Here is a 20,157-nt window from a genome sequence, read left to right as displayed (position 1 = left end):
ACACTGTGTTTCAACCTGCTGATCTCTACCTTTTCATTTTGGGCTAGATTCATCTTTTTTGCCCGCAATCTAGTTCTGGTAATGACTGCTGGTTTTATATCGATGATTGTTCGTTTTGCAACTGATTAAGTCTGTTGATTTTACAATCAAGTCTCTTGATTTAAAGCTGTTTTATTGTACATGTATTACAATACATTTTTGAAAATGATAAAATTGTGGGTATTTTTACCATTTTCGCCGCCCTTAAACATTCTCTTTGCTTAAGGTACATGTATATTGAAGACAATTTTGTGTTCTTTGATGAAACTAAAGCTAACCTTTATGTGTCATTAGCAATAAGAAAATAAGGATGCTTATGAAAAAAAGACAACTAAAGCACTTTGAAAGACAAAGTCCTGAAGTTGTTAAAATAGTTTGAAAATGCAATATATATGGTTTTATCAAATGCTCTTAAAGAATTGTTGCTGTGCGAACATCCTTATTAAGTAAATGCATATCAGGTAAATAAGCTACCCACCTCTGAACCAGGCACGTTTTGAGTATTTTGAATATTATCAAACTTTTCAGACTTTTTATAAAAAAAATTCTTTAAGAACTTGTTAGTGCTTGTTATTTGAGAGAAATAAAAATCCCCTCTATAGATTATGTTCTTCAAAATATAGGTTTAAAATTACCTCCTGTCAAGGTTGTCTCTGACATCTTGGTTGATTGCTTAATAATTGTAGTGCTAGCTGGAAAACAAGAAGTCTGTGAGCCAATGCTCAATAGTAATACCCCCGCTCTGATGTGAATATACACAATCATGTTAATATACACAAGTTCAGTGACGGGCAGATGAATGGATAAATAGGAAGTTGACATCAGATTCACCTAAAAAATAAATCCCACCATATAGCAAGCCTCAACAAAATGTGCTAAAATTTCAAGCATCTATAATGAGTAGTTGCTGAGAAAACTGCGACAAAAATTATAGTTATATATGGTACGGACAGACGCACGGATAAACAGGAAGTTGACATCAGAGGTAAACAAAATTTATCCCACCATATGGTATGCCTTAACAAAGAGCGTACTATAATGACAAACGTCTGCAGTAAGTATTTGCTGAGAACACTTCGACAAAAATTGTTATGTATGAAACGGACAGACGCACGGATGCACAGGAAGTTGACATCAAATTTATACAAAAATGAATCAAATCATATGGCATGCCTCAGTGAAATTTGTGTTAAAATTAAACAGTTACGATGAGCAGTTGCTGAGAAAGCAGCGACGTAGACGATTGTGTTAAAAGCAATGAGTACTTGCTTAGAAAACTGCGACCAAAATTTGTTACGGATAGACGGACAGACGGACAGACTCAAGGTTAAAACAATATACCCCCTCACCTACGGAGCGGGTGTATAAAAAGAGAGACCAATGGGCCATGACGCTCATCTGATTGATTTTGGTCCAGATTTTTGAAGAACAGTGGGCTACCAAATCCCTAAGGAGACCATGATTTGAACATAATTGAATCTATACAACCTGGATGGTTGAATAATTTTTCAATATAACTTATCATTTTCATGCTGTACTTTACAAGAATTTTTTTAAAGATTTTTTTTCTTGATCATCTTTTGTGAGCCCACTTACATCTTTAATTGTGGCCTCACCCTTACAGTTGGGGTCCAACTTAAACAAATTTGAATTTATATTAAGACATTCATTCACTGAAACTTGAACACGAGTTTCATCTTTTCTGGTCCCAATGGTTTTTGAGAAGATTTTTACGACACATCCTTTTCTTTTTTTCTTTTTTTTTTTTTTTGTTTATATCCCCTTGCAAGACATTTGGACAAACTTAAAACCACTTCACTGAAGAATATTAAGTAGCAAGCTTGCTTAAATGTAGCCCAGTGGATCAGAGAAGAATTCGGAAATTTGAAAAATTGCCAGACGGACAGACAGACAGACGATGGACCATAGGTTATCAAGAAGCTCACTTGAAACTTCGGTTCAAGTTTGCCAAAACATCATTTAGAAATTCATCAAGAAGTAACTCTTGTCAATAATGGTTTATGTAATCAATATTAAATTATGCTCAAACAATTTTGTATATATGATAATGAAAAGAAAAAGAAACGCATGGTAACATAATATGTGAAAAAGAAATTTACGAAAACTCTTGGTGACTGCGCACTCAAATCGATGTTCAGAATTATTCAACCGTGAAATATATGACGTAATTAGGGAAATTGGCAAAATTTTGGGTTTTCATCCTGCGATCTGTATTGCGATCACTGAAACCTGTATTAATACAGTAGGCATCCAAATCGTTACATTCACCCTAAAACTGAAAGAAACCAATGGCCTGATTTTTGTTTGTGAGCTCGCCAACTCTATGTCATTGCTCCTCTCACTCGAGCTCATGTGGCATCAGTTCATATTCTTAAGCATGTTAACTATATTAACCTAAGGCCTAATTTATTAAGAGTTTGTCAATACTTTCTCGTTATCACGAAAATTAATCCACTCGACTGGTGTCGATACAATCCTCCTTTTTTTCTCTGATCAAACATCGGTGGGACTATCTAGACGATAGGGTAGATAGTGCGCCAAAAAGGTATATTAATAGGAGATAATGATAATTTTAGACTTTCATTCTTGTGGGGTATCATCATCTAGGTTTCAAAAAAACCTGAGTTATCGGAAAAATCAGTTGAGATTCTGCTTACTTGTTGATAAAAGACGAGGTTAAATGTTAAATACAATACTGGAAAATACGTTCTAAAACATTATATTAAATCACTTCAAAAGTCTACCTTGCGTTTCTTTTTCCTTTCAGTATATATGGTATACAAAAATGTTTGAATCTTGAACGTTTCCATGCATATGCGAACTATACATATTGTATGGTTCTGAGGTCTCCAAATCCAACTTTTTCTGTTTTTATTATTTCACCAGGTCGACAACAGCTTAAAGGCCCTCGTTAATGCCCTATGCTTTGTGGCAATTTCTACAGTGCTACCAAACAGAATGCAGACTTATGTCTGTGCAAAGAATCATAAGAAGCAAAAGATGTCCACCACCTTCCTATCAAGCTCACTTTCATCCAGCAAATCAATTCAGCTTCCCCGAAGAAATCTTTTCTTTTAGTTTTGAATTTTTTTCTATAAGCTATGAACCAGTCAATGTACACAAAAGCTGTAATTTTCTTAATAAAGTCCATTTTGGCAAACGTGAACTTTAATATTTTAATATAAAACATGGTTTAATTAATATGTAAACGTTGAAACAGTTTATACAGTTGATACTATTTTACGAACATTATTGGTGTAAATACTTTGTATATGCAAGCTGCATGGCCTTTGACGCAAAGCTTATTTTATGATAACATCAGAATTATAGATTTTGAATATTTATCACCAGTCCATGTACACACCTAACGTTTTCTTTATTATGTCAAGCTGCATTAGTTTTCAAACAATATTTTGCTTACCCTCGGCCGATGTTGTTGTCCTGAAACTCGATGTTGTGACTTATAAAAATATATGTATACATGTTTATATTTAATATGTGGGTACAATTTTAAATTACGATTTGCATCACATCTTATTGTATTTGTATGATTACACCTGTTGTAAAAAAATATTTAATGAAAATATGATAATCAAAGTATAATAACAAAGACATATCATTTTGATTTTCATTATCTTACAAGATAAAAAAAAAGTTCTTTGTCGTTATTCATGAGGAAAAAAAATCACATAGACCATGTATCCAGAGCCAAGTATGAAAAAACATATTATATTTATTCATATTGTAATAAAGGATAAAGAGACCTCAGTGAAAAGTTTGGGTTTTTTTTTGTTTTTTTTTTTTTTACAGTTTAAGAGTGTATCATGAAATAATTATCCAATTAAAAAACTGAAACAGGAATCTTCAAAACAAATTAATTTTTCCCCGACAAAATATTTTCACAAAGGCAACTGGAACCACAAGAAATCTTGTGACCATGGTGTAGGGTATTCTTTTTCTGTTGAGTATAAATTAAGTTTCAAAAATAGTCTTTTAAATTTTTGCCAGCATCTCAGGATATCAAAGACTTAAATCCTGTTGTATTATGGACTTTAATAGTAATCTCATAAACCTCTCACTTTTTTCTTTTTTAATCAAGTCAAAAACAAAAAACATTTTTGATTTAGGTTTATAGGTTTTATTTGTCATAAAATTCTTATATCCAAAATCAAATAGTAATTGAATTGAAACTCACCTTGAAGAGAAGTTGATGGATTGGTTAATGGTTGATAAGTTTCTAAAATATACATAATAAAAGGAGAACTTGTGCAAAATAAATGAAGTGTTGTATTTCAAGTATGATATTTAAAAGGTGAAGATAATAAACATTGACCAATCTGAAAAAAAAATCTACACTCAATTCAAATTTATGAACAAGGCATAAAAAAGGACCCCCGGAAATTCCAGAGAAAAACATCCCCTGTTGACCGGCAACTCCCGCCATGGCCCATATGTATCGATCAGACTGACGGAACATTCCGTGGTCAAACGGAGCACAAAAACTAACAATTGGTATAAACACAAGGCAGCCAAAATACGACCAATTGTTAAGTCACATTTGCCACTCAAGGTCACCACAAAGACAATAGAATTTACGCAACCCTGACCTGAAACGAGGTTGTTGAAAGTCCTGTAACATCAACCCACCCCAATTAAAAAAAAATAATCGTGTTCAGAGCACGTTCTTGAGTATCGAATGAGGTGGAAATGTAAACATCATATGCAGGAAATAGAAAATATTACTAAATAAACAAGGAAAGGTGACGACAGAAAAGCTGAAGTCATCTCGTTTATCATACAATTATTGTTAGTTGACCCTTTCCTCTACAGTCAGGAAAACACCCAAACATTCAACATAAGGGGTAAACTCTGTGCACATATTGTGCTTTATTTTAAGCTCAATGGGATATAAGAAGTCAACGTCGATATATATGAATGTCCGGTTGAGGGCCACAGCAAATGCTTTGTTCTTCCCAGGCATAACTCTTTGAACAATTTTTGCTTCAAAGGAGTTCGAAAAATAGATTGGCTAATAAAGAAGCAAAATAATTGTCAATTGGAATTCCAACAGCTTGTTGGAAACCTTCGTCTCTAGAGACTACGTGGATGTTGTCAATAAGGAACCTCATTACTCTTTAAGATCAACTTAAGAGTACGTGTGTAGAATCAGAGTAATGTTTACCAAAGTAAATTTGTCGAAGACCAGTCAAAAAAAATTCCGAGTTCCATTTTATATAATGTACAGTACACAAATTTTGGATAAAAGAAGCTAGTTGTTTTTCTTCATAACGCCCACGACATATGAAAAGCGAATTTCTGCCAGTGCCATTTAAAAACATATTCTTATATTCTCTCTCTCCCTCTCTCTCTCTCTCTCTCAAAAAATGAATGCTGCAATGGAATATTGTGTTCATCTTATATGTTTGTACTATATAGCATTGTGGAATTCAAATTAAAAAAAATATATATTCTTTTATAAAGATATACACTGACAAAAAAGAAGGCCTCAAGTAACAACGCTTACCTGAGTCACTATCGCCTCGCTATTCTTCATCAATAAGATTTCCTATAGATTTCTTTGTGTAAAACTTTGATAGCCAATTTTGGCATCACCCTATCCCTTTGGCCATTTTTTAGCATGTTAAAAAATAAAGAAGGATGGACTTAAAGTTCAAAACTGTCATAATCAGATTAAGTCACTTAGCACCTATTCTCACATAATTTGTCCACATGCAGTCTGACTTTCATTAAAAAAATAAAGCCATTATTTTGGGAAGAAGTCGATGTTTTTAAGAAACAAAACATTGGAGAATTATTTTTTTTAAATATTAGAACTCAACCATGCACGATTACAAAAATATTCAATGTTATATAGGTGGGGTATTTTCCTGTGTAATTTACGTTATTTTCTTAGGTCGATTTGACCCCTTCAAAAAGTCTTTTTATTGCCAAGATGAATGTTCAATTTTATCTGAGTTTTTTAGAACCTTGTCTGTACTAAAAAATATTTCAAAAATTTTGTTTTTGTGCCAGTGTTTCTCTCTTAATTTGTAATTAACAAATGTTGTTTGCTTTCTTCTTATTTTTCAACTGAAATTATTCTGTTCTTTTTCGCTAGAAATTTTTAAACTGAATTTCTGTGCGACTTAATTTTATGTTTTTGATTCCTGAAGAGAAAAGGATTTTAAAATTTACTTTGGTAAGAAATTGTGAAAATTCTAAATCATTTCTCTTAAAGAAATACGAGGGGTTATCAAAAAGTTCGTGGACTGAGGCTATAAGATTAGTACTATGTAGTCTATACTTTCAAATTTTAAAAGGGACATAAAGCAACAAAAAATAAAGAAATGTTGAAAATTTTAGCTTGATTCGTTCATTTTTTGCTAAAATATGATAAAATAAAAACGACATTATATGATTACCCGGCGCCGTCGCCGTTTTGTTTCATGACGTCCCTCAACGTCATTGTTTTTCAATGTCCGCTTCTTCTACCTCATACACTTAATTTGATGAGATTCCCTGGAGTTGAGTAAGGACTTAAACCCGTCTTGTTTTTATGACTTTACAATGTCAGGAACAGCGGCTGTAAATGCATATAATATTGCAAATGGATTGATACATTGGGAGAGATCCTCGCTCGATTGTGCCAGCATATTTTACTTTCGGGAGTTTAATATCTGCAGTATATAATCAACGTCATTTTTTGACGTGAATGATTTTTCACACCTTGATTACAAATCGACATTAACTGTGCATCCATTTTCTTTCTGAACCTATTTGGCAATAAAAAACAAGTACTCTGGATGCATTTAATTTCTCCAAAGCCAGTTTAAACATTTCCTAGGTCTATACCACCTTTTTCAGGGCCAAAACTTTATAGAATGTTTGAAATGAAACACCTCCCCCCCTTTGACGTCATTTTCAAGGACTTATTTGTTTGGACACTCCAAGTCAAATTTACGATAAATTTTCATAGAACTTTCAGAATGAGGTGAAAACTTCATGTTTTATGAAGCAATAGTGTCCCAACATATAACTGAATTAATAAGATTTTTGGATTGTAAATGTTCATATCAAAAGAGTTTTTCTTAGTTACACTTCGGTCGAAAAAAACGCCGTATTCGAGGTTGCGCCGCCTGGACATACCATAGCTTACAAAAACATTACTAATTTATTTAAAAATAAAATTTATGATCTGCGGTTTATTCTATAGAAAGAAAAGATTATGCTGACCAGATATTTGAAAATTCATTGATGTATCTAAAGCGGTTTTAATTTTATAGCGCTGGTCCACGAACTTTTTGATACCCCCTCGTATATTGATAACGTAAATTACAATTTCATTGCTCTTCAAACCAAAAATTAATATTTTCTTGAACTTATTTCCACCCATCTTAATGACATACATTATTTTCAAACACCCATAAAATGCCACAAATACTGATTATTTTTCATCTTTTTGAGAGATTCACAGTTAGATATAATGATAACGTAAGATCTGCTGTCAAGATGTATTTTTTCCTTTATCTTTCATGTTAAGTATTTCCCTATTTTATTTTACCTATATGCTTTTTAATTTCTCCTCTTGACTTTACCATCTCTGTTAAACGAAGTTTATGAAATGTAATTACAGAGAAAGGCATTTAAAGTATATTTAATTTACGTTATTTTCACTGAAATTTATGTTATGAAAGTTTTGCCCCAGTAAATCCCAAAATGAACAGAGATTTATGCGTGAACTATTGCTTCAAATAACTAGAACACATTGTTTGTAAAATCATTTAAAGTTCACGCCAAAAATGCATTCTTGACGAATCAATTAAGAAATATTTGAAAGTTATTAAAGGTAACACGTAATTTCCGTTATCTGATGGCGCTTCCTGAATCAGATCTACATCGGAAGTTCGGGGTTGTTAAGATGCACTCGAGAGACAAGAGGCCCATGGGCCACATTGCTCACCTAAGCACTGTGGATGGGAAAAAGCAGAAATTGGATTATTATTGAATAGTTTATGTCCAAAAGTAGTCCCATGACCAATCATGGCTTTGCTATTCTTGATAAGATGATTTTTAAAGAACTTCCCTATATGTTTCTATGTAAAACTTTGGTCGGCCATTGTGACCCCGCCCTACCCTCGGGGGTCATGATTTGAACAAACTTGAATCTACACTACCTGAGGATGCTTCCATATGGTATGCCTTAACCAAGAGCGTACTAAAATGACAAACGTCTGCAGTAAGTATTTGCTGAGAACACTTCGACAAAAATTGTTATGTATGAAACGGACAGACGCACGGATGCACAGGAAGTTGACATCGAATTTATACAAAAATGAATCAAATCATATGGCATGCCTCAGTGAAATTTGTGTTAAAATTTAAAACAGTTACGATGAGCAGTTGCTGAGAAAGCAGGGACGTAGACGATTGTGTTAAAATTTCAAGCAATGAGTTGTTGCTGAGAAAACTGCGACCAAAAATTTGCTACGGATAGACAGACAGACGGACAGACACAAGGTTAAAACAGTATACCCCCTCACCTACGGAGCGGGTGTTTAAAAAGAGATACCAATGGGCCACAGTGCTCATCTGATTGATTTTGGTCCAGATTTTTAAAGTACAGTGGGCTACCAAATCCCTAAGAAGACCATGATTTGAACATAATTGAATCTATACAACCTGGATGGTTGAATAATTTTTCGATATAACTTATCATTTTCATGCTGTACTTTACAAGAATTTTTTTAAAGATTTTTTTCTTGATCATCTTTTGTGAGCCCACTTACATCTTTAATTGTGGCCTCACCCTTACCGCTGGGGTCCAACTTAAACAAATTTGAATTTATATTAAGATATTCATTCATTGAAACTTGAACACGAGTTTCATCTTTTCTGGCCCCAATGGTATTGAGAAGATTTTTACGACACATCCTTTTCTTTTTTTTTTTCTTTTTTTTTGTTCTTGTTTATATCCCCTTGCAAGACATTTGGACAAACTTAAAACCACTTCACTGAAGAATATAAGTAGCAAGCTTGCTTAAATGTAGCCCAGTGGATCAGAGAAGAATTCGAAAATTTGAAAAATTGCCAGACGGACAGACAGACAGACGATGGACCATAGGTTATCAAGAAGCTTTTTTGAAACTTCGGTTCAAGTTTTCCAAAAACATAATTTAGAAATTAATCAAGAAGTAACTCTGCCAGTGCCATTTAAAAACATATTCTCTTATAAAGGTATACACTGTAATTTATTAATATTTTTTCTAATGGCCACAAATTCTGAAAGACATTGAATGTTACTGTAGAATATATTCTTATTACTGACAAAAAAAGAAGGCCTCAAGTAACAACGCTTACCCGAATCACTATCGCCTTGCTATTCTTCATCAATAAAATTTCCTATAGATTTCTTTGTGTGAAACATTGATAGCCAATTTTGGCATCACCCTACCCCTTTGGCCATTTTTTTAGCATGTTAAAAAATAAACAAGGACTTAAAGTTCAAAACTTTGATAATCAGATTAAGTCACTTCTAAAGACTAAATGTAACGATAATTTATTATCTACAACTAAAACTTTACTAAGCTTTTCTGATATAAAATCAGGATATTTATGTGCAAATAAAATAGCACTGTCATCAGAGTATGAAATAAGTTTACAGTCTGCGTCAACACTAGTAACCATGTCATTAACGTAAATTAAAAATGATAAAGGGCATAGAATGATACACTGAGGTACACAACATGTGATAATACCAGCATCTGATGAAATTCCATTGCTGTGAACAAACTGTTTTCTTTCAGACAAATAAGATAAAAACCAATCAACAGACTGTACACCAATTGCTTTGAGTTTTTTAGCTCACCTGAGCCGAAGGCTCAAGTGAGCTTTTCTTATCACATTTTGTCCGTCGTCAGTCCGTCTGTCCGTCCGTAAACTTTTCACATTTTCGACTTCTTCTCAAGAACCACTAGGCCAATTTTGACAAAAATAGGGTGGGGTCATTAAAAAAATCTTCTTCTCAAGAACCAATGAGCCAGAAAAGCTGAAACTTATGTGGAAGCATCCTGGGGTAGTGTAGATTCTAAATTGTTCAATTCATGACCCCCCCCCCCCAGGGTTGGGCAGAGCCACAATGGGGAATCAAAGTTTTATATAGAAATATATAGGAGAAATCTTTGAAAATCTTCTTCTCAAGAACCACTGGGCCAGAAAAGCTGAAACTTACGTGGAAGCATCCTGGGGTAGTGTAGATTCTAAATTGTTCAAATCATGACCCCCGGGGGTTGGGCAGAGCCACAATGGGGAATCAAAGTTTTATATAGAAATATATAGGAAACATGAGAATGTACTCTCAAACTAGTAACTCCGGTAATTTTATGAAATAAACCAAAAACCTACGTTTCACAAAGCATCAATTTTAATCAATTCATCTTGTATATAAGTGATTTTATCATCGTCGATTTTAAGAAGTGGGTCAAAGGATAATAGAATATTATCTTAATTAATAATTGAAAAGTTGAAATATTACTAATTGCATGAACCTTTTATTTTACAATCATGGAAAAATGCAAATCACCCTATGTCAATTTTAACCATCAATTTCCCTTAAAATATGATTGCATCTATTATATTAAGTATTTTTGTAAATAAGTTTGAAGATAATGTTTTTCATAAAATTACAATTTTTAAGAGCGTGGGATATGTTCTTGAATTTCACTGCCAGAAATAAATAAAAGAGCTAGGTTCACTTTAAGCATAATATGGCCCTGTACGTATTTCAATTAATTAACTATCACCCTCTTTCCCGTTTCATATATCAAAATAAAGAAGAGATTTGGTGCTTTCATTTTCTTTTTTTTTTTTTTTTTTTTTTTTTTGAAAATCCAGATATTGGAAAATAGGCATTGAGAAAATGCAATGTTCTTGAAATTTGCAGAAAACATACGTATTCGACTACCTTCAGCAAAGAATTAAAGTATGAGCACAGCCCACGATCCAAAAAATAAAACATGTTTTTTGATATTCAGAAACAGATTTTTCATTAAGTATTTGTATATTTTGGATCAGAGGTTGTGCTCTATATGAAATATTGAAAAAAAAAACACTTCAACTTTAGGCCACTTTCAAAGGAATTTACAGGATATGAGGAAAATGACGCAATTTATGACGTCATGCTTAATAGATACATAGTCACCAACACTCCAAGTGATAAATACTGTATTTGCAACCCAAACTGAGCGGTTAGGATTTTTTAGAAATTCTCAGGGCGAAATAAAGCCCAAAGTGGCTCTTGCTCTTTTAAAAGCTCATGTCAGCTTCATATCTTTCTTATAACGAAAATTGGTAGTTCGTATTGATTACGATGTTATTTAACTAATTGCATTTACCGCCATGTGCGGTAAATGCCAGTTATCGAAGAAGAATAGCCTAAGCGCGATAACTCCCCCGTCCTCAACCAAATTTCCAAAATAGCCCCAAGTCTTAAATGCGCTTGCGCACACATCCTCTCCGCTCGACGATTTTGATCAGACAGCATCAACAGAAAAATCACCTCCAAGTTGCAACCCATTACGTGGATTACTATATTGTACAGGTATCGTTCCACCGGTCATCGGTATGTATTAAACATCTAGTGAAGCATTGGAAGCGAATTGGGCGTTTCCCTTGCCTCAGCACTTTAGATGTCAGCAGATTTTGCTGGATCAATATTCAACAGCACCATCCGCTAATGGCGGCATTCCAAACGTTAAACAAAAAGGGCTTTAACTCTACGTATAATTTGATCATTCATAATTAGTAAACGATGTTAATAATTTACAATCTCAGATTCAAACAAAAAAAAAAAAAAAAAAAAAAAAATTAATAGTAAAAAATTATAAATATATAAGCAATTAATAATAATAATAATGAATTATGTATATGTTAAACACAAGTTACACAGTTGTTTGTTTTATAGAAACATGCTCCGTGCAAAAAGGACTACAAAGTCTCCATATGCCAGGCCCGGCCGAGCTCCAGCTGCCACCAAAAAGGCCAAAGCATCCAGGCCTACAAGCACCGTGACTCAACCGAACCAGGTCACCCCTGCTACAAGCACCGTGACTCAACCGAACCAGGTCACTCCTGACGCCATACCTCCAGCCTTATCAAACCAGCCTACAACTTCCTCAGGAATAGACATCCCTGACCCCTCAGAGTTTGAGGCATCGCCAACAATGCTTTCTCCAGGTACTTCAGGCAGCACTAATACATTATCTAATTCAAGTGCAACAACACCAAATTCATTATGTAGCGTTTCAGACGCATTGGGCGTGCATGTCCCAGATAACCTGAGACAAAACATATATGATAATGCATTCATTCACTTGCATAAATTACTTCCTCTCAAACCAAATGACGAGCCCCAGCAACAGCTCGCATTTGTTGCTGGCGAATTAGTGCTAAAGGCTAAGCATAAGGAAATCAAAATAACTTCAATTGAAACATGGACAAATGCTTTCCTCATTTTCAGCAGCATTTACTTGACTAAGTTCCCTGAACACATTCAATCAATACTTAAATACATCAACATCATACGCACTGCTGCACAGCGATCATCAAACTTAAACTGGCTCAATTATGACATACAGTTTAGACTAAAGCGCTCCAGGAACCATACTCTCGACTGGGGGTGTGTCGACGCAGAATTATGGCTCTTGTATGTGTCTCATGGCCACAACACTCTATCACAGCAAACCCCAAACTATACATCTAAATCGCCAAAATGCTTTGACTTCAATTACAAAGGCACATGCGGAAGACCATACTGCACTTATCAACATGCTTGCATTAAATGCTCCAATAATCACCCACTCATAAACTGCCGCTGGCACAACAGTCAGGCATTTCGCACAGAAAACTTTCGCCCATCCCAAGCCGAACATCCCCGCCAGCCCCCAAGCAGATTTCAGAGTAGAGGGTTCCCCCCAAACCAACCAAGGCCTCTGGGACTTGGCCCCAACCCCAGTCAACGTTAACATCCTATAATCAATGCTAAAAGACTACCCCTTGCAACATATTGCTCATGAATTAATCAATGGTTTTCAATATGGTTTCAACATTCGATATTCGGGTATACGGGAATATCAAAAATCTAAAAACATGAAATCTGCACAAACAAATTCACAGCAGCTCCAAGAAAAAATTGATCAAGAGGTTAAATTAGGTAGAGTAGCTGGGCCGTTCAAGAATATCCCCATGTCAAATATCAAGTGTAGCCCAATAGGCATTGTTCCCAAAAAGCAAGGGGGGTGGCGTATGATTTGTAACTTATCTGCACCAGAGGGAAATAGTGTTAATGACTTTATAGACCCAGATCTTTGCACCGTTCATTATACATCATTTGACTCGACAGTAAGAATGATAAAAGAACTAGGCAAGGGAGCTTTGTTGGGGAAAAAAGACATTTCTAGTGCATTTAGACTCCTTCCTATTCGCCCCGAGGATTTTTCTTTGCTTGGTTTTTATTTTAACAACTATTATTTCGATAAGTGCCTCCCATTCGGTTGCTCTATAGCATGTGCTACATTTGAAAAATTTGCAACAGCCCTCCATTGGATTGTTCAAGATCGAGCCAATATTGACACATTAGTACACTACCTTGATGATTTCCTTTTTGCAGGCCCTGCAAACACCCTTGTGTGCAAAAACCTCATGCAAATATTTGACATAACTTGTGAAACGCTCGGCGTTCCTCTGTCAGAGGAAAAAACTGAAGGTCCATCAACATGTTTAACATTTCTAGGGTTAGGAATTAATACCATCACCCAAACTATATTTGTCCCTAAAGATAAAGTCGACGCCCTTAAAGCCCAACTTCAAAACGTTGCATCGCGTCGCAAAATTACTCTTAAAGAAATGCAATCATTAGTTGGATCTTTGGCATTTATTTCTAAGGCAATACCTGCAGGGAGAGCCTTTTGTAGGCGATTTTATGACAGCCTATCACAGGGATACAAACAACACCATTATATCACTATCTCAAGGGCACTTCGCGAAGATGTAGATATATGGCTCGAGTTCCTGTCTGACTTTAATGGCACAACTGTATTCCCAGATATTCACTGGTCAGATAAAGACACTATTCACATATCCTCTGATAGCTCTGGTTCACTTGGGTGTGGGGTCATATTTGGTACACAATGGTCCTACCTACAATGGCCCTCAGAATGGTCACAACACGATTGTAGAGATCTGACCTATCTGGAGTTAGTCCCAGTCGCCCTTGCAATATACATATGGGGCCACAAACTACAAGGCAGGAAACTGATCTTGCATATTGATAACATGGCTGTTGTCGAGATAATCAACCAAAAAACATCAAAGTCACCAAGAGTTATGTCCCTCCTCAGGCCTTTTCTTTATAAAATATTAAAATACAATATCCAAGTCCGCTGCGAACATGTACCAGGTCATTCTAATTCTATAGCTGATGCCATATCTCGTTTTCAGTGGCAAAAGTTCAGGAAGCTGGCCCCCCATGCAGACTATTATCCCTGCCAAGTTCCTCTAGAATTCTGGAACCATTTGAGCAGGAAGTAGAACAACTACTCTCAGCATCAGTCTCTCATAACACTCAAGAAATATACCAGAAAGGTCTTGACTCATTTGCACAATTTAGAAAAAAATTTAACTTAACAGAAGTATGGCCCCCTCCCATAGACCAATTAATTAACTATATTGCTTACCTATCCTCAAAGGGGACAACATGCTCTACAGCCAAAACCTACCTAGCTGGCTTAAGCTTCAACATAAAACTTGGTAATTTCCCAGACCCATGCCAATTTTTCATAGTCAAGAAAATGCTAAATGGCTTTAAACAACTAAAACATAGAAGAGATTCAAGAAGCCCGATAACATTTCCCCTATTAGTCAACTTAATAGACTCGATGCAACATGTGTGTCGCAATTATTATGAAAAATTACTGTTCTCCTCAGCATATGGGCTCGCATTCTTTGCTTTACTTCGAGTTGGTGAAATAACCACCACTAGGGCAAATACCCACAGTTCCCCATTATCAGTAGAAAATGTATCAATATCCCAATCATCCATTCAGATCACTTTAGGGAAAACTAAAACAGATCAGCATGGCAAGGGCACAACAATGCACATTAACAGTACAAAGCACAATCAAGTCCTATTCCACAACATTCTAGAGTACGCGACCCATAGACCATCACAAACTCAAACATCACAGTTCCTGTGCCACATGGATGGCTCACCCTTGACTTACTATCAATTCAATCAAATACTAAAGAAAGCTCTGTCATTCCTCAAACTTGATATATCAACATTCAAATCCCATTCATTTCGCATAGGGGCTGCAACTTCATTGTATATGCAAGGTACTCCAGAGCAAGAAATCAAAACCATGGGTAGATGGAAATCCAACGCTTTTAAGTCATATGTTCGCCCTAATACTGTAGTCTTGTAGATAGTCAGTCTTACTAACTGTAAGCTAAGTTTGCAGGAACTCGCTGCAAGGTATGGATTGTTGGATCTTCCATCATCAGACGAGCTGAAGATTACTGCACACGTTCACCAATTGGCCAAAACTTGTCTCTGGAGCACTTAAACATAGATGTAACCTGGTCCGGATCTGGGGGACTAAAATGGGAGCAACTTGATCAACACATTGCTAGTTTGTTAAATCGCCATAATGAAATCATTCCTCAAGTTCTAATAGTTCACTGTGGTGGCAACAGTATTGGCATTCAGTCCCTTAAAAAATTACAAATAGCCATGAAATCATTATTAGCCTCCATTCATAGAAAATTACCAAACACTCTTCTTGTATGGTCAAACATACTTCCTCGCAAATACTGGCGTTACATGATTTCGAGCGAAGCTGCAGAGAAATCTAGAAAAAGAATCAATAATTCCATTGGTTGCTTTGTTGTGCAAAAGTTAAATGGGGCCCTCATTCGTTACCCAGATATTAGAATTGATCAGCCCAAATTATTCCTCGATTGTGTTCATTTATCAGATCTTGGAAATTCTATTTTTACAACTACAATTCAAACGGCATTGTCCAAGTTTCTGACTTCCAGTCAAAAGGTTTTCCCCACACTCCCATAAAACACAGTATCTGTGCATGGCTTGTAAAAGAAACACCTTCACACCATCCCATATTCATGATAGTAGTCGCAATTGCACTGAGTTGCATTGCATCCTTCCCTCTCCCCTCCCCCCAGTTATGCTGTTTGATGCTTTGATATGTTGTGTTATATTGCTTTGCCACATTATTCATTGATGATACCCTGCATATTGTTTTTGAATTGCTTTGAGAATCATTGCGTTGCAAAAGACATTATGTCTTGTTTGCCAAATTGTCCGCCACTTGTTGGCGGATGGATTGCTGTCTCGAAATTCGTGCACAGCAATCCACTTGGCAGAATTTTGCAACAAGCCATCGCTGGCAACTTCTGTTTACCCTCCAGGGTTGTCAGCACCATATGGCTCCGTTTCTGCAAACCGTAGGCGCCAAATGCCAGATTGAGGATCGGCGCTTACTCATTGACACTTGCAATAATACTTGATCATTGTCCATTGTTTTGATACCATTGATTTATTATGTAATAACCTATCTTAAACAAAATAAAGCCATGACAGATACTGCCATTCTGAATTGCTTATTCTTTCGAGATAATTGCATTTACCGCCATGTGCGGTAAATGCCAGTTATCGAAGAAGAATAGCCTAAGCGCGATATCTCCCCCGTCCTCAACCAAATTTCCAAAATAGCCCCAAGTCTTAAATGCGCTTGCGCACACATCCTCTCCGCTCGACGATTTTGATCACCCACCCGCCCCCACCATTTTATGTAGATTAATATTCTTCATCTAATTCACACAGGTTTTTCTTTTGTACCGATCATCCATAAAACTTGTTTACATATACCAGTCATCCATAAAAACTGCTTACATATATACATCACCCTATTCAGTTACGTACGCGGATATGCATACATATAGTATTTTTATCATAGGTATGTTAGGGCATAAATATTGTGCATTCAATTCTTATTAGTTTTCTCCTGTGTTTCTGCTGTTATCATTTCCGATTCCAGTGCAACATCGTCCCTCGTCATGGCTTTAGAGATCCTTCCAGGCTGCAATCCATGCCGACGAACTACAGAATTTTGCAACAAGCCATCGCTGGCAACTTCTGTTTACCCTCCAGGGTTGTCAGCACCATATGGCTCCGTTTCTGCAAACCGTAGGCGCCAAATGCCAGATTGAGGATCGGCGCTTACTCATTGACACTTGCAATAATACTTGATCATTGTCCATTGTTTTGATACCATTGATTTATTATGTAATAACCTATCTTAAACAAAATAAAGCCATGACAGATACTGCCATTCTGAATTGCTTATTCTTTCGAGATAATGACTTACATATGTATGTGAAGCTTAACATTTTTAGATGTAAGTCATTTTAGCAAGTTCACGGTCAGGATAAGAAAATGTGTATGCATTGAAAGGTTCAATTTTGTGAATTTGATCAGAGTACCTCTAGTAGAAATATTTCTTATTTTTTCTAATGCTGAGCGGTTTATAGTAGGTCTTTGTTTTTGACATGCTTGATTGTTTTTTTTTTAACTTTTCTGAACCTTTGATAATTTTTTTTAATCACATTAAAACAATACCATATCGAAGGACAGTTTTTACTCTGAAATGACTAAGGGTACACTTTTCTGAATTATATATATATGTGTGAAAATGATAGTATATCATGTAACCTTTTTAAAAAAGACTAAATAATAAAAAAAAAATCATTTTAGATTTTTTTTATTTAAAACAAAAAGCAGTATTATATTAGCTAGGGTTTTTAAACTACTCTCATAATTCGGAGTATTCATGAAACATAGCCTGAAATTAACTTCATTAGTCCTGACATAAATAAAGAAAAATAAAAAAAGCTCATACTATCAATTTTCTGCAAAATAAATTGTATACTATACTAATTACTAGAAATAAAAATAATTTACAGAAAATTGCTATTTTTATTTACGTATGTTCCAAACTTATGGTAATTGTGAAATTTCAAAATTTCAAAGCTTAGATTTCAATAGAAAATGAAATGAAAGTGAGTAGAGATGCAATTCGTTGACCACGTAAGTTTGTCATAAGTAGATAAGCAAATGAATCTGTGAGCATAAGTAATGCGAACAAAACAGGTTTCGCTGAATTTAAAAGTGTGATAGTGCCAATAGGTCGACCTGTTCATCAAAGCAGTGCCTCATCAATATTCTAGGTCTTTCGATTATATTGGTAAGTTCTCATAAATTCTTTAATATCCAGCATCTTTAGTAACCAAAATCCTCTTGTAATAAACGTATTATTTATATACCAAAACTTTCTTGGGAAATTAATTTTCAAAAAATTTCAGATCTACGATGAATCGACAAAGATATGCACCATAACACCATAATACAAAAAGGGGAGGGGATTATGGATTTTAATCAAATCTAAAAAAAAATGTTTCATAAGATTAACCACTTGAACAGACTTTACTATTTCACAGTAAGATTTTGAATTTGCTTCTTATTCTGAAATATAAGCTAGCTTTGTCGCTGATATAAATAAGAAAGTCACCTTTGCAAAGGTTGCAAGTTGCCCTACACCGCAGGAAAGCGATGTCGTACATGTCTCTTTGTACTGGGATAGCATGACACACGCCGTAGTATCTTTTCAGAGTGGCGCAATTTGTTATACTGTCGGAGCAGTTACTGGGTATATCTAAAACAAAGTTAACGTCTGGTTTAAAAATACACGTATTCTTGCATATGTGGAGAACTGCACCTAATTTCAAAAAGTCATATTTATACGTTACATAAAGAAAAAATTGAGACTGTCTTCTCATTCTTTTGTTAGTCTTGTAGAAGTCATTTGCAACTGACTGAAAACGTTCACAAAGAGGAATTACTTTTTCGATGACAGCTTTTTTAAAGGCCTTGATAAAACTATTAGATACAGAAATCAAATCAATATTTGTATACTATTCAACCTAAACGTTTTCATTTAAATTTAGCAAACATACAAGTTACATAAAGGACATAAGAGACAAGTCATGCTGTATTTCATTTCGCTTTGTCAAAATCCTGCAAACAAATACTAAAAATAATTATTCAGAGAAGTAATTATAAATCCAGATGTATAATTTTAGCAGACATAAAAACTTGATAGAGGATAGCTATCAGTACAAGTATTACGTTCTCCGACTTATGTCACTTAACATCCTGCAAATAAAATACTATTACGATTACCAGTTGAAAATGATACAGTTGTCGCAGAAGAAACAGATCCAGTTGTTCCTCTGGGGGTCAGAGGAGTCGTTGCTTCTGAAGAATTCGCTCTTAACGACGAGGTAGAATATGTACTGGTTGAGGAAGGTGTTGTTGTGGTGCTTGTGGTGTAGGAAGGTAAAGTTGATACATTAGATATTGTCGTAGGCGTGGCTACACTAGTGTGCTTAAATGTTGTTGGGTTAGAAGTGTTGACCTTAGTATGACCTGTCGTCGTTGGCAACGTGGTTGAGGATCGAAAGGTTTGAAAATACGGCCCATATGCCCCAACTATAATAATGCTTAATTACACAAAATCACGACAACAATATGAATCACATGGCATTAAAAGTAAATGTATTAAACTTAAGAGATCAAATATATATGGTTTACGACTTTTAAAAATATATTTATAGTTTTAAAATTACCTAAATACTCAGTAATGGTTTATAAACCTCTAATTAATTTACGTTAGAATGCAGTACCAACTCCCATTTCCCCCATTGTTGTTTTTTTTTTTTTTTTTTTTTTTTCATTTTCGTATAAATCATGCAATTACAAAAAATATTAAAGATATGATTCAACGTGTTTAATAATTTGTAAGGAATTACAGTCACAAAATTAGGAATAAAGTGTCCAAGTACAGACAATTAACAATCACAAACATTGTACGAGGGTTGTTCGAAAATGACTATTGTCAAAACTTTATTATTTGTCGTCACATGTTATCCAAATTTGGTAAAGATATTATAACAATAAATCCAATC

The 20,157-nt window shown here is 35.0% G+C and overlaps 2 protein-coding genes across 4 annotated transcripts in view; one reads left to right on the top strand and one right to left on the bottom strand.

Moving 5' to 3' along the window:
• Nucleotides 1-617: 617 nt before the first annotated feature.
• The window catches only part of LOC134279619 (uncharacterized), a 35,026-nt gene continuing 15,486 nt past the window's right edge, over nucleotides 618-20,157 (bottom strand). For all 3 annotated transcript variants that reach the window (XM_062762036.1, XM_062762039.1, XM_062762037.1), the window contains 5 exons: nucleotides 19,373-19,681; nucleotides 18,702-18,845; nucleotides 4,256-4,297; nucleotides 3,482-3,520; nucleotides 618-731 (listed from right to left, as the gene is read on the bottom strand). In XM_062762036.1, the coding sequence (XP_062618020.1) occupies nucleotides 652-731; nucleotides 3,482-3,520; nucleotides 4,256-4,297; nucleotides 18,702-18,845; nucleotides 19,373-19,681 (614 nt within the window). In that variant the 3' untranslated portion in view covers nucleotides 618-651. The remainder of the gene's footprint in view (nucleotides 732-3,481; nucleotides 3,521-4,255; nucleotides 4,298-18,701; nucleotides 18,846-19,372; nucleotides 19,682-20,157) is intronic.
• On the top strand, nucleotides 11,492-17,465 carry LOC134279618 (uncharacterized). The gene is made up of 2 exons (XM_062762035.1): nucleotides 11,492-12,291; nucleotides 17,172-17,465. Exons 1-2 carry the CDS (start codon nucleotides 11,970-11,972, stop codon nucleotides 17,198-17,200), a joined length of 351 nt encoding a protein of 116 aa, XP_062618019.1. The 5' UTR covers nucleotides 11,492-11,969; the 3' UTR covers nucleotides 17,201-17,465.

Source organism: Saccostrea cucullata, unplaced genomic scaffold (assembly GCF_032062105.1).
Source record: "Saccostrea cucullata isolate Sc308-1 unplaced genomic scaffold, CSIRO_AGI_Scuc_v1 ctg6152, whole genome shotgun sequence".
NCBI lineage: Eukaryota > Metazoa > Mollusca > Bivalvia > Ostreida > Ostreidae > Saccostrea > Saccostrea cuccullata.
Note: the sequence above shows the minus strand (reverse complement) of the source record. Positions and strands in the feature narration are given on the sequence as shown.

Excerpts from the sequence above, each read along its gene's own strand:
- LOC134279618 (XM_062762035.1), top strand. The coding sequence starts at position 11,970 with ATGAATTATGTATATGTTAAACACAAGTTACACAGTTGTTTGTTTTAT. Across the intron at positions 12,292-17,171 it reads GCCAACAATGCTTTCTCCAG|TGCAACATCGTCCCTCGTCA; the intron begins GTACTTCAGGCA and ends TTCCGATTCCAG.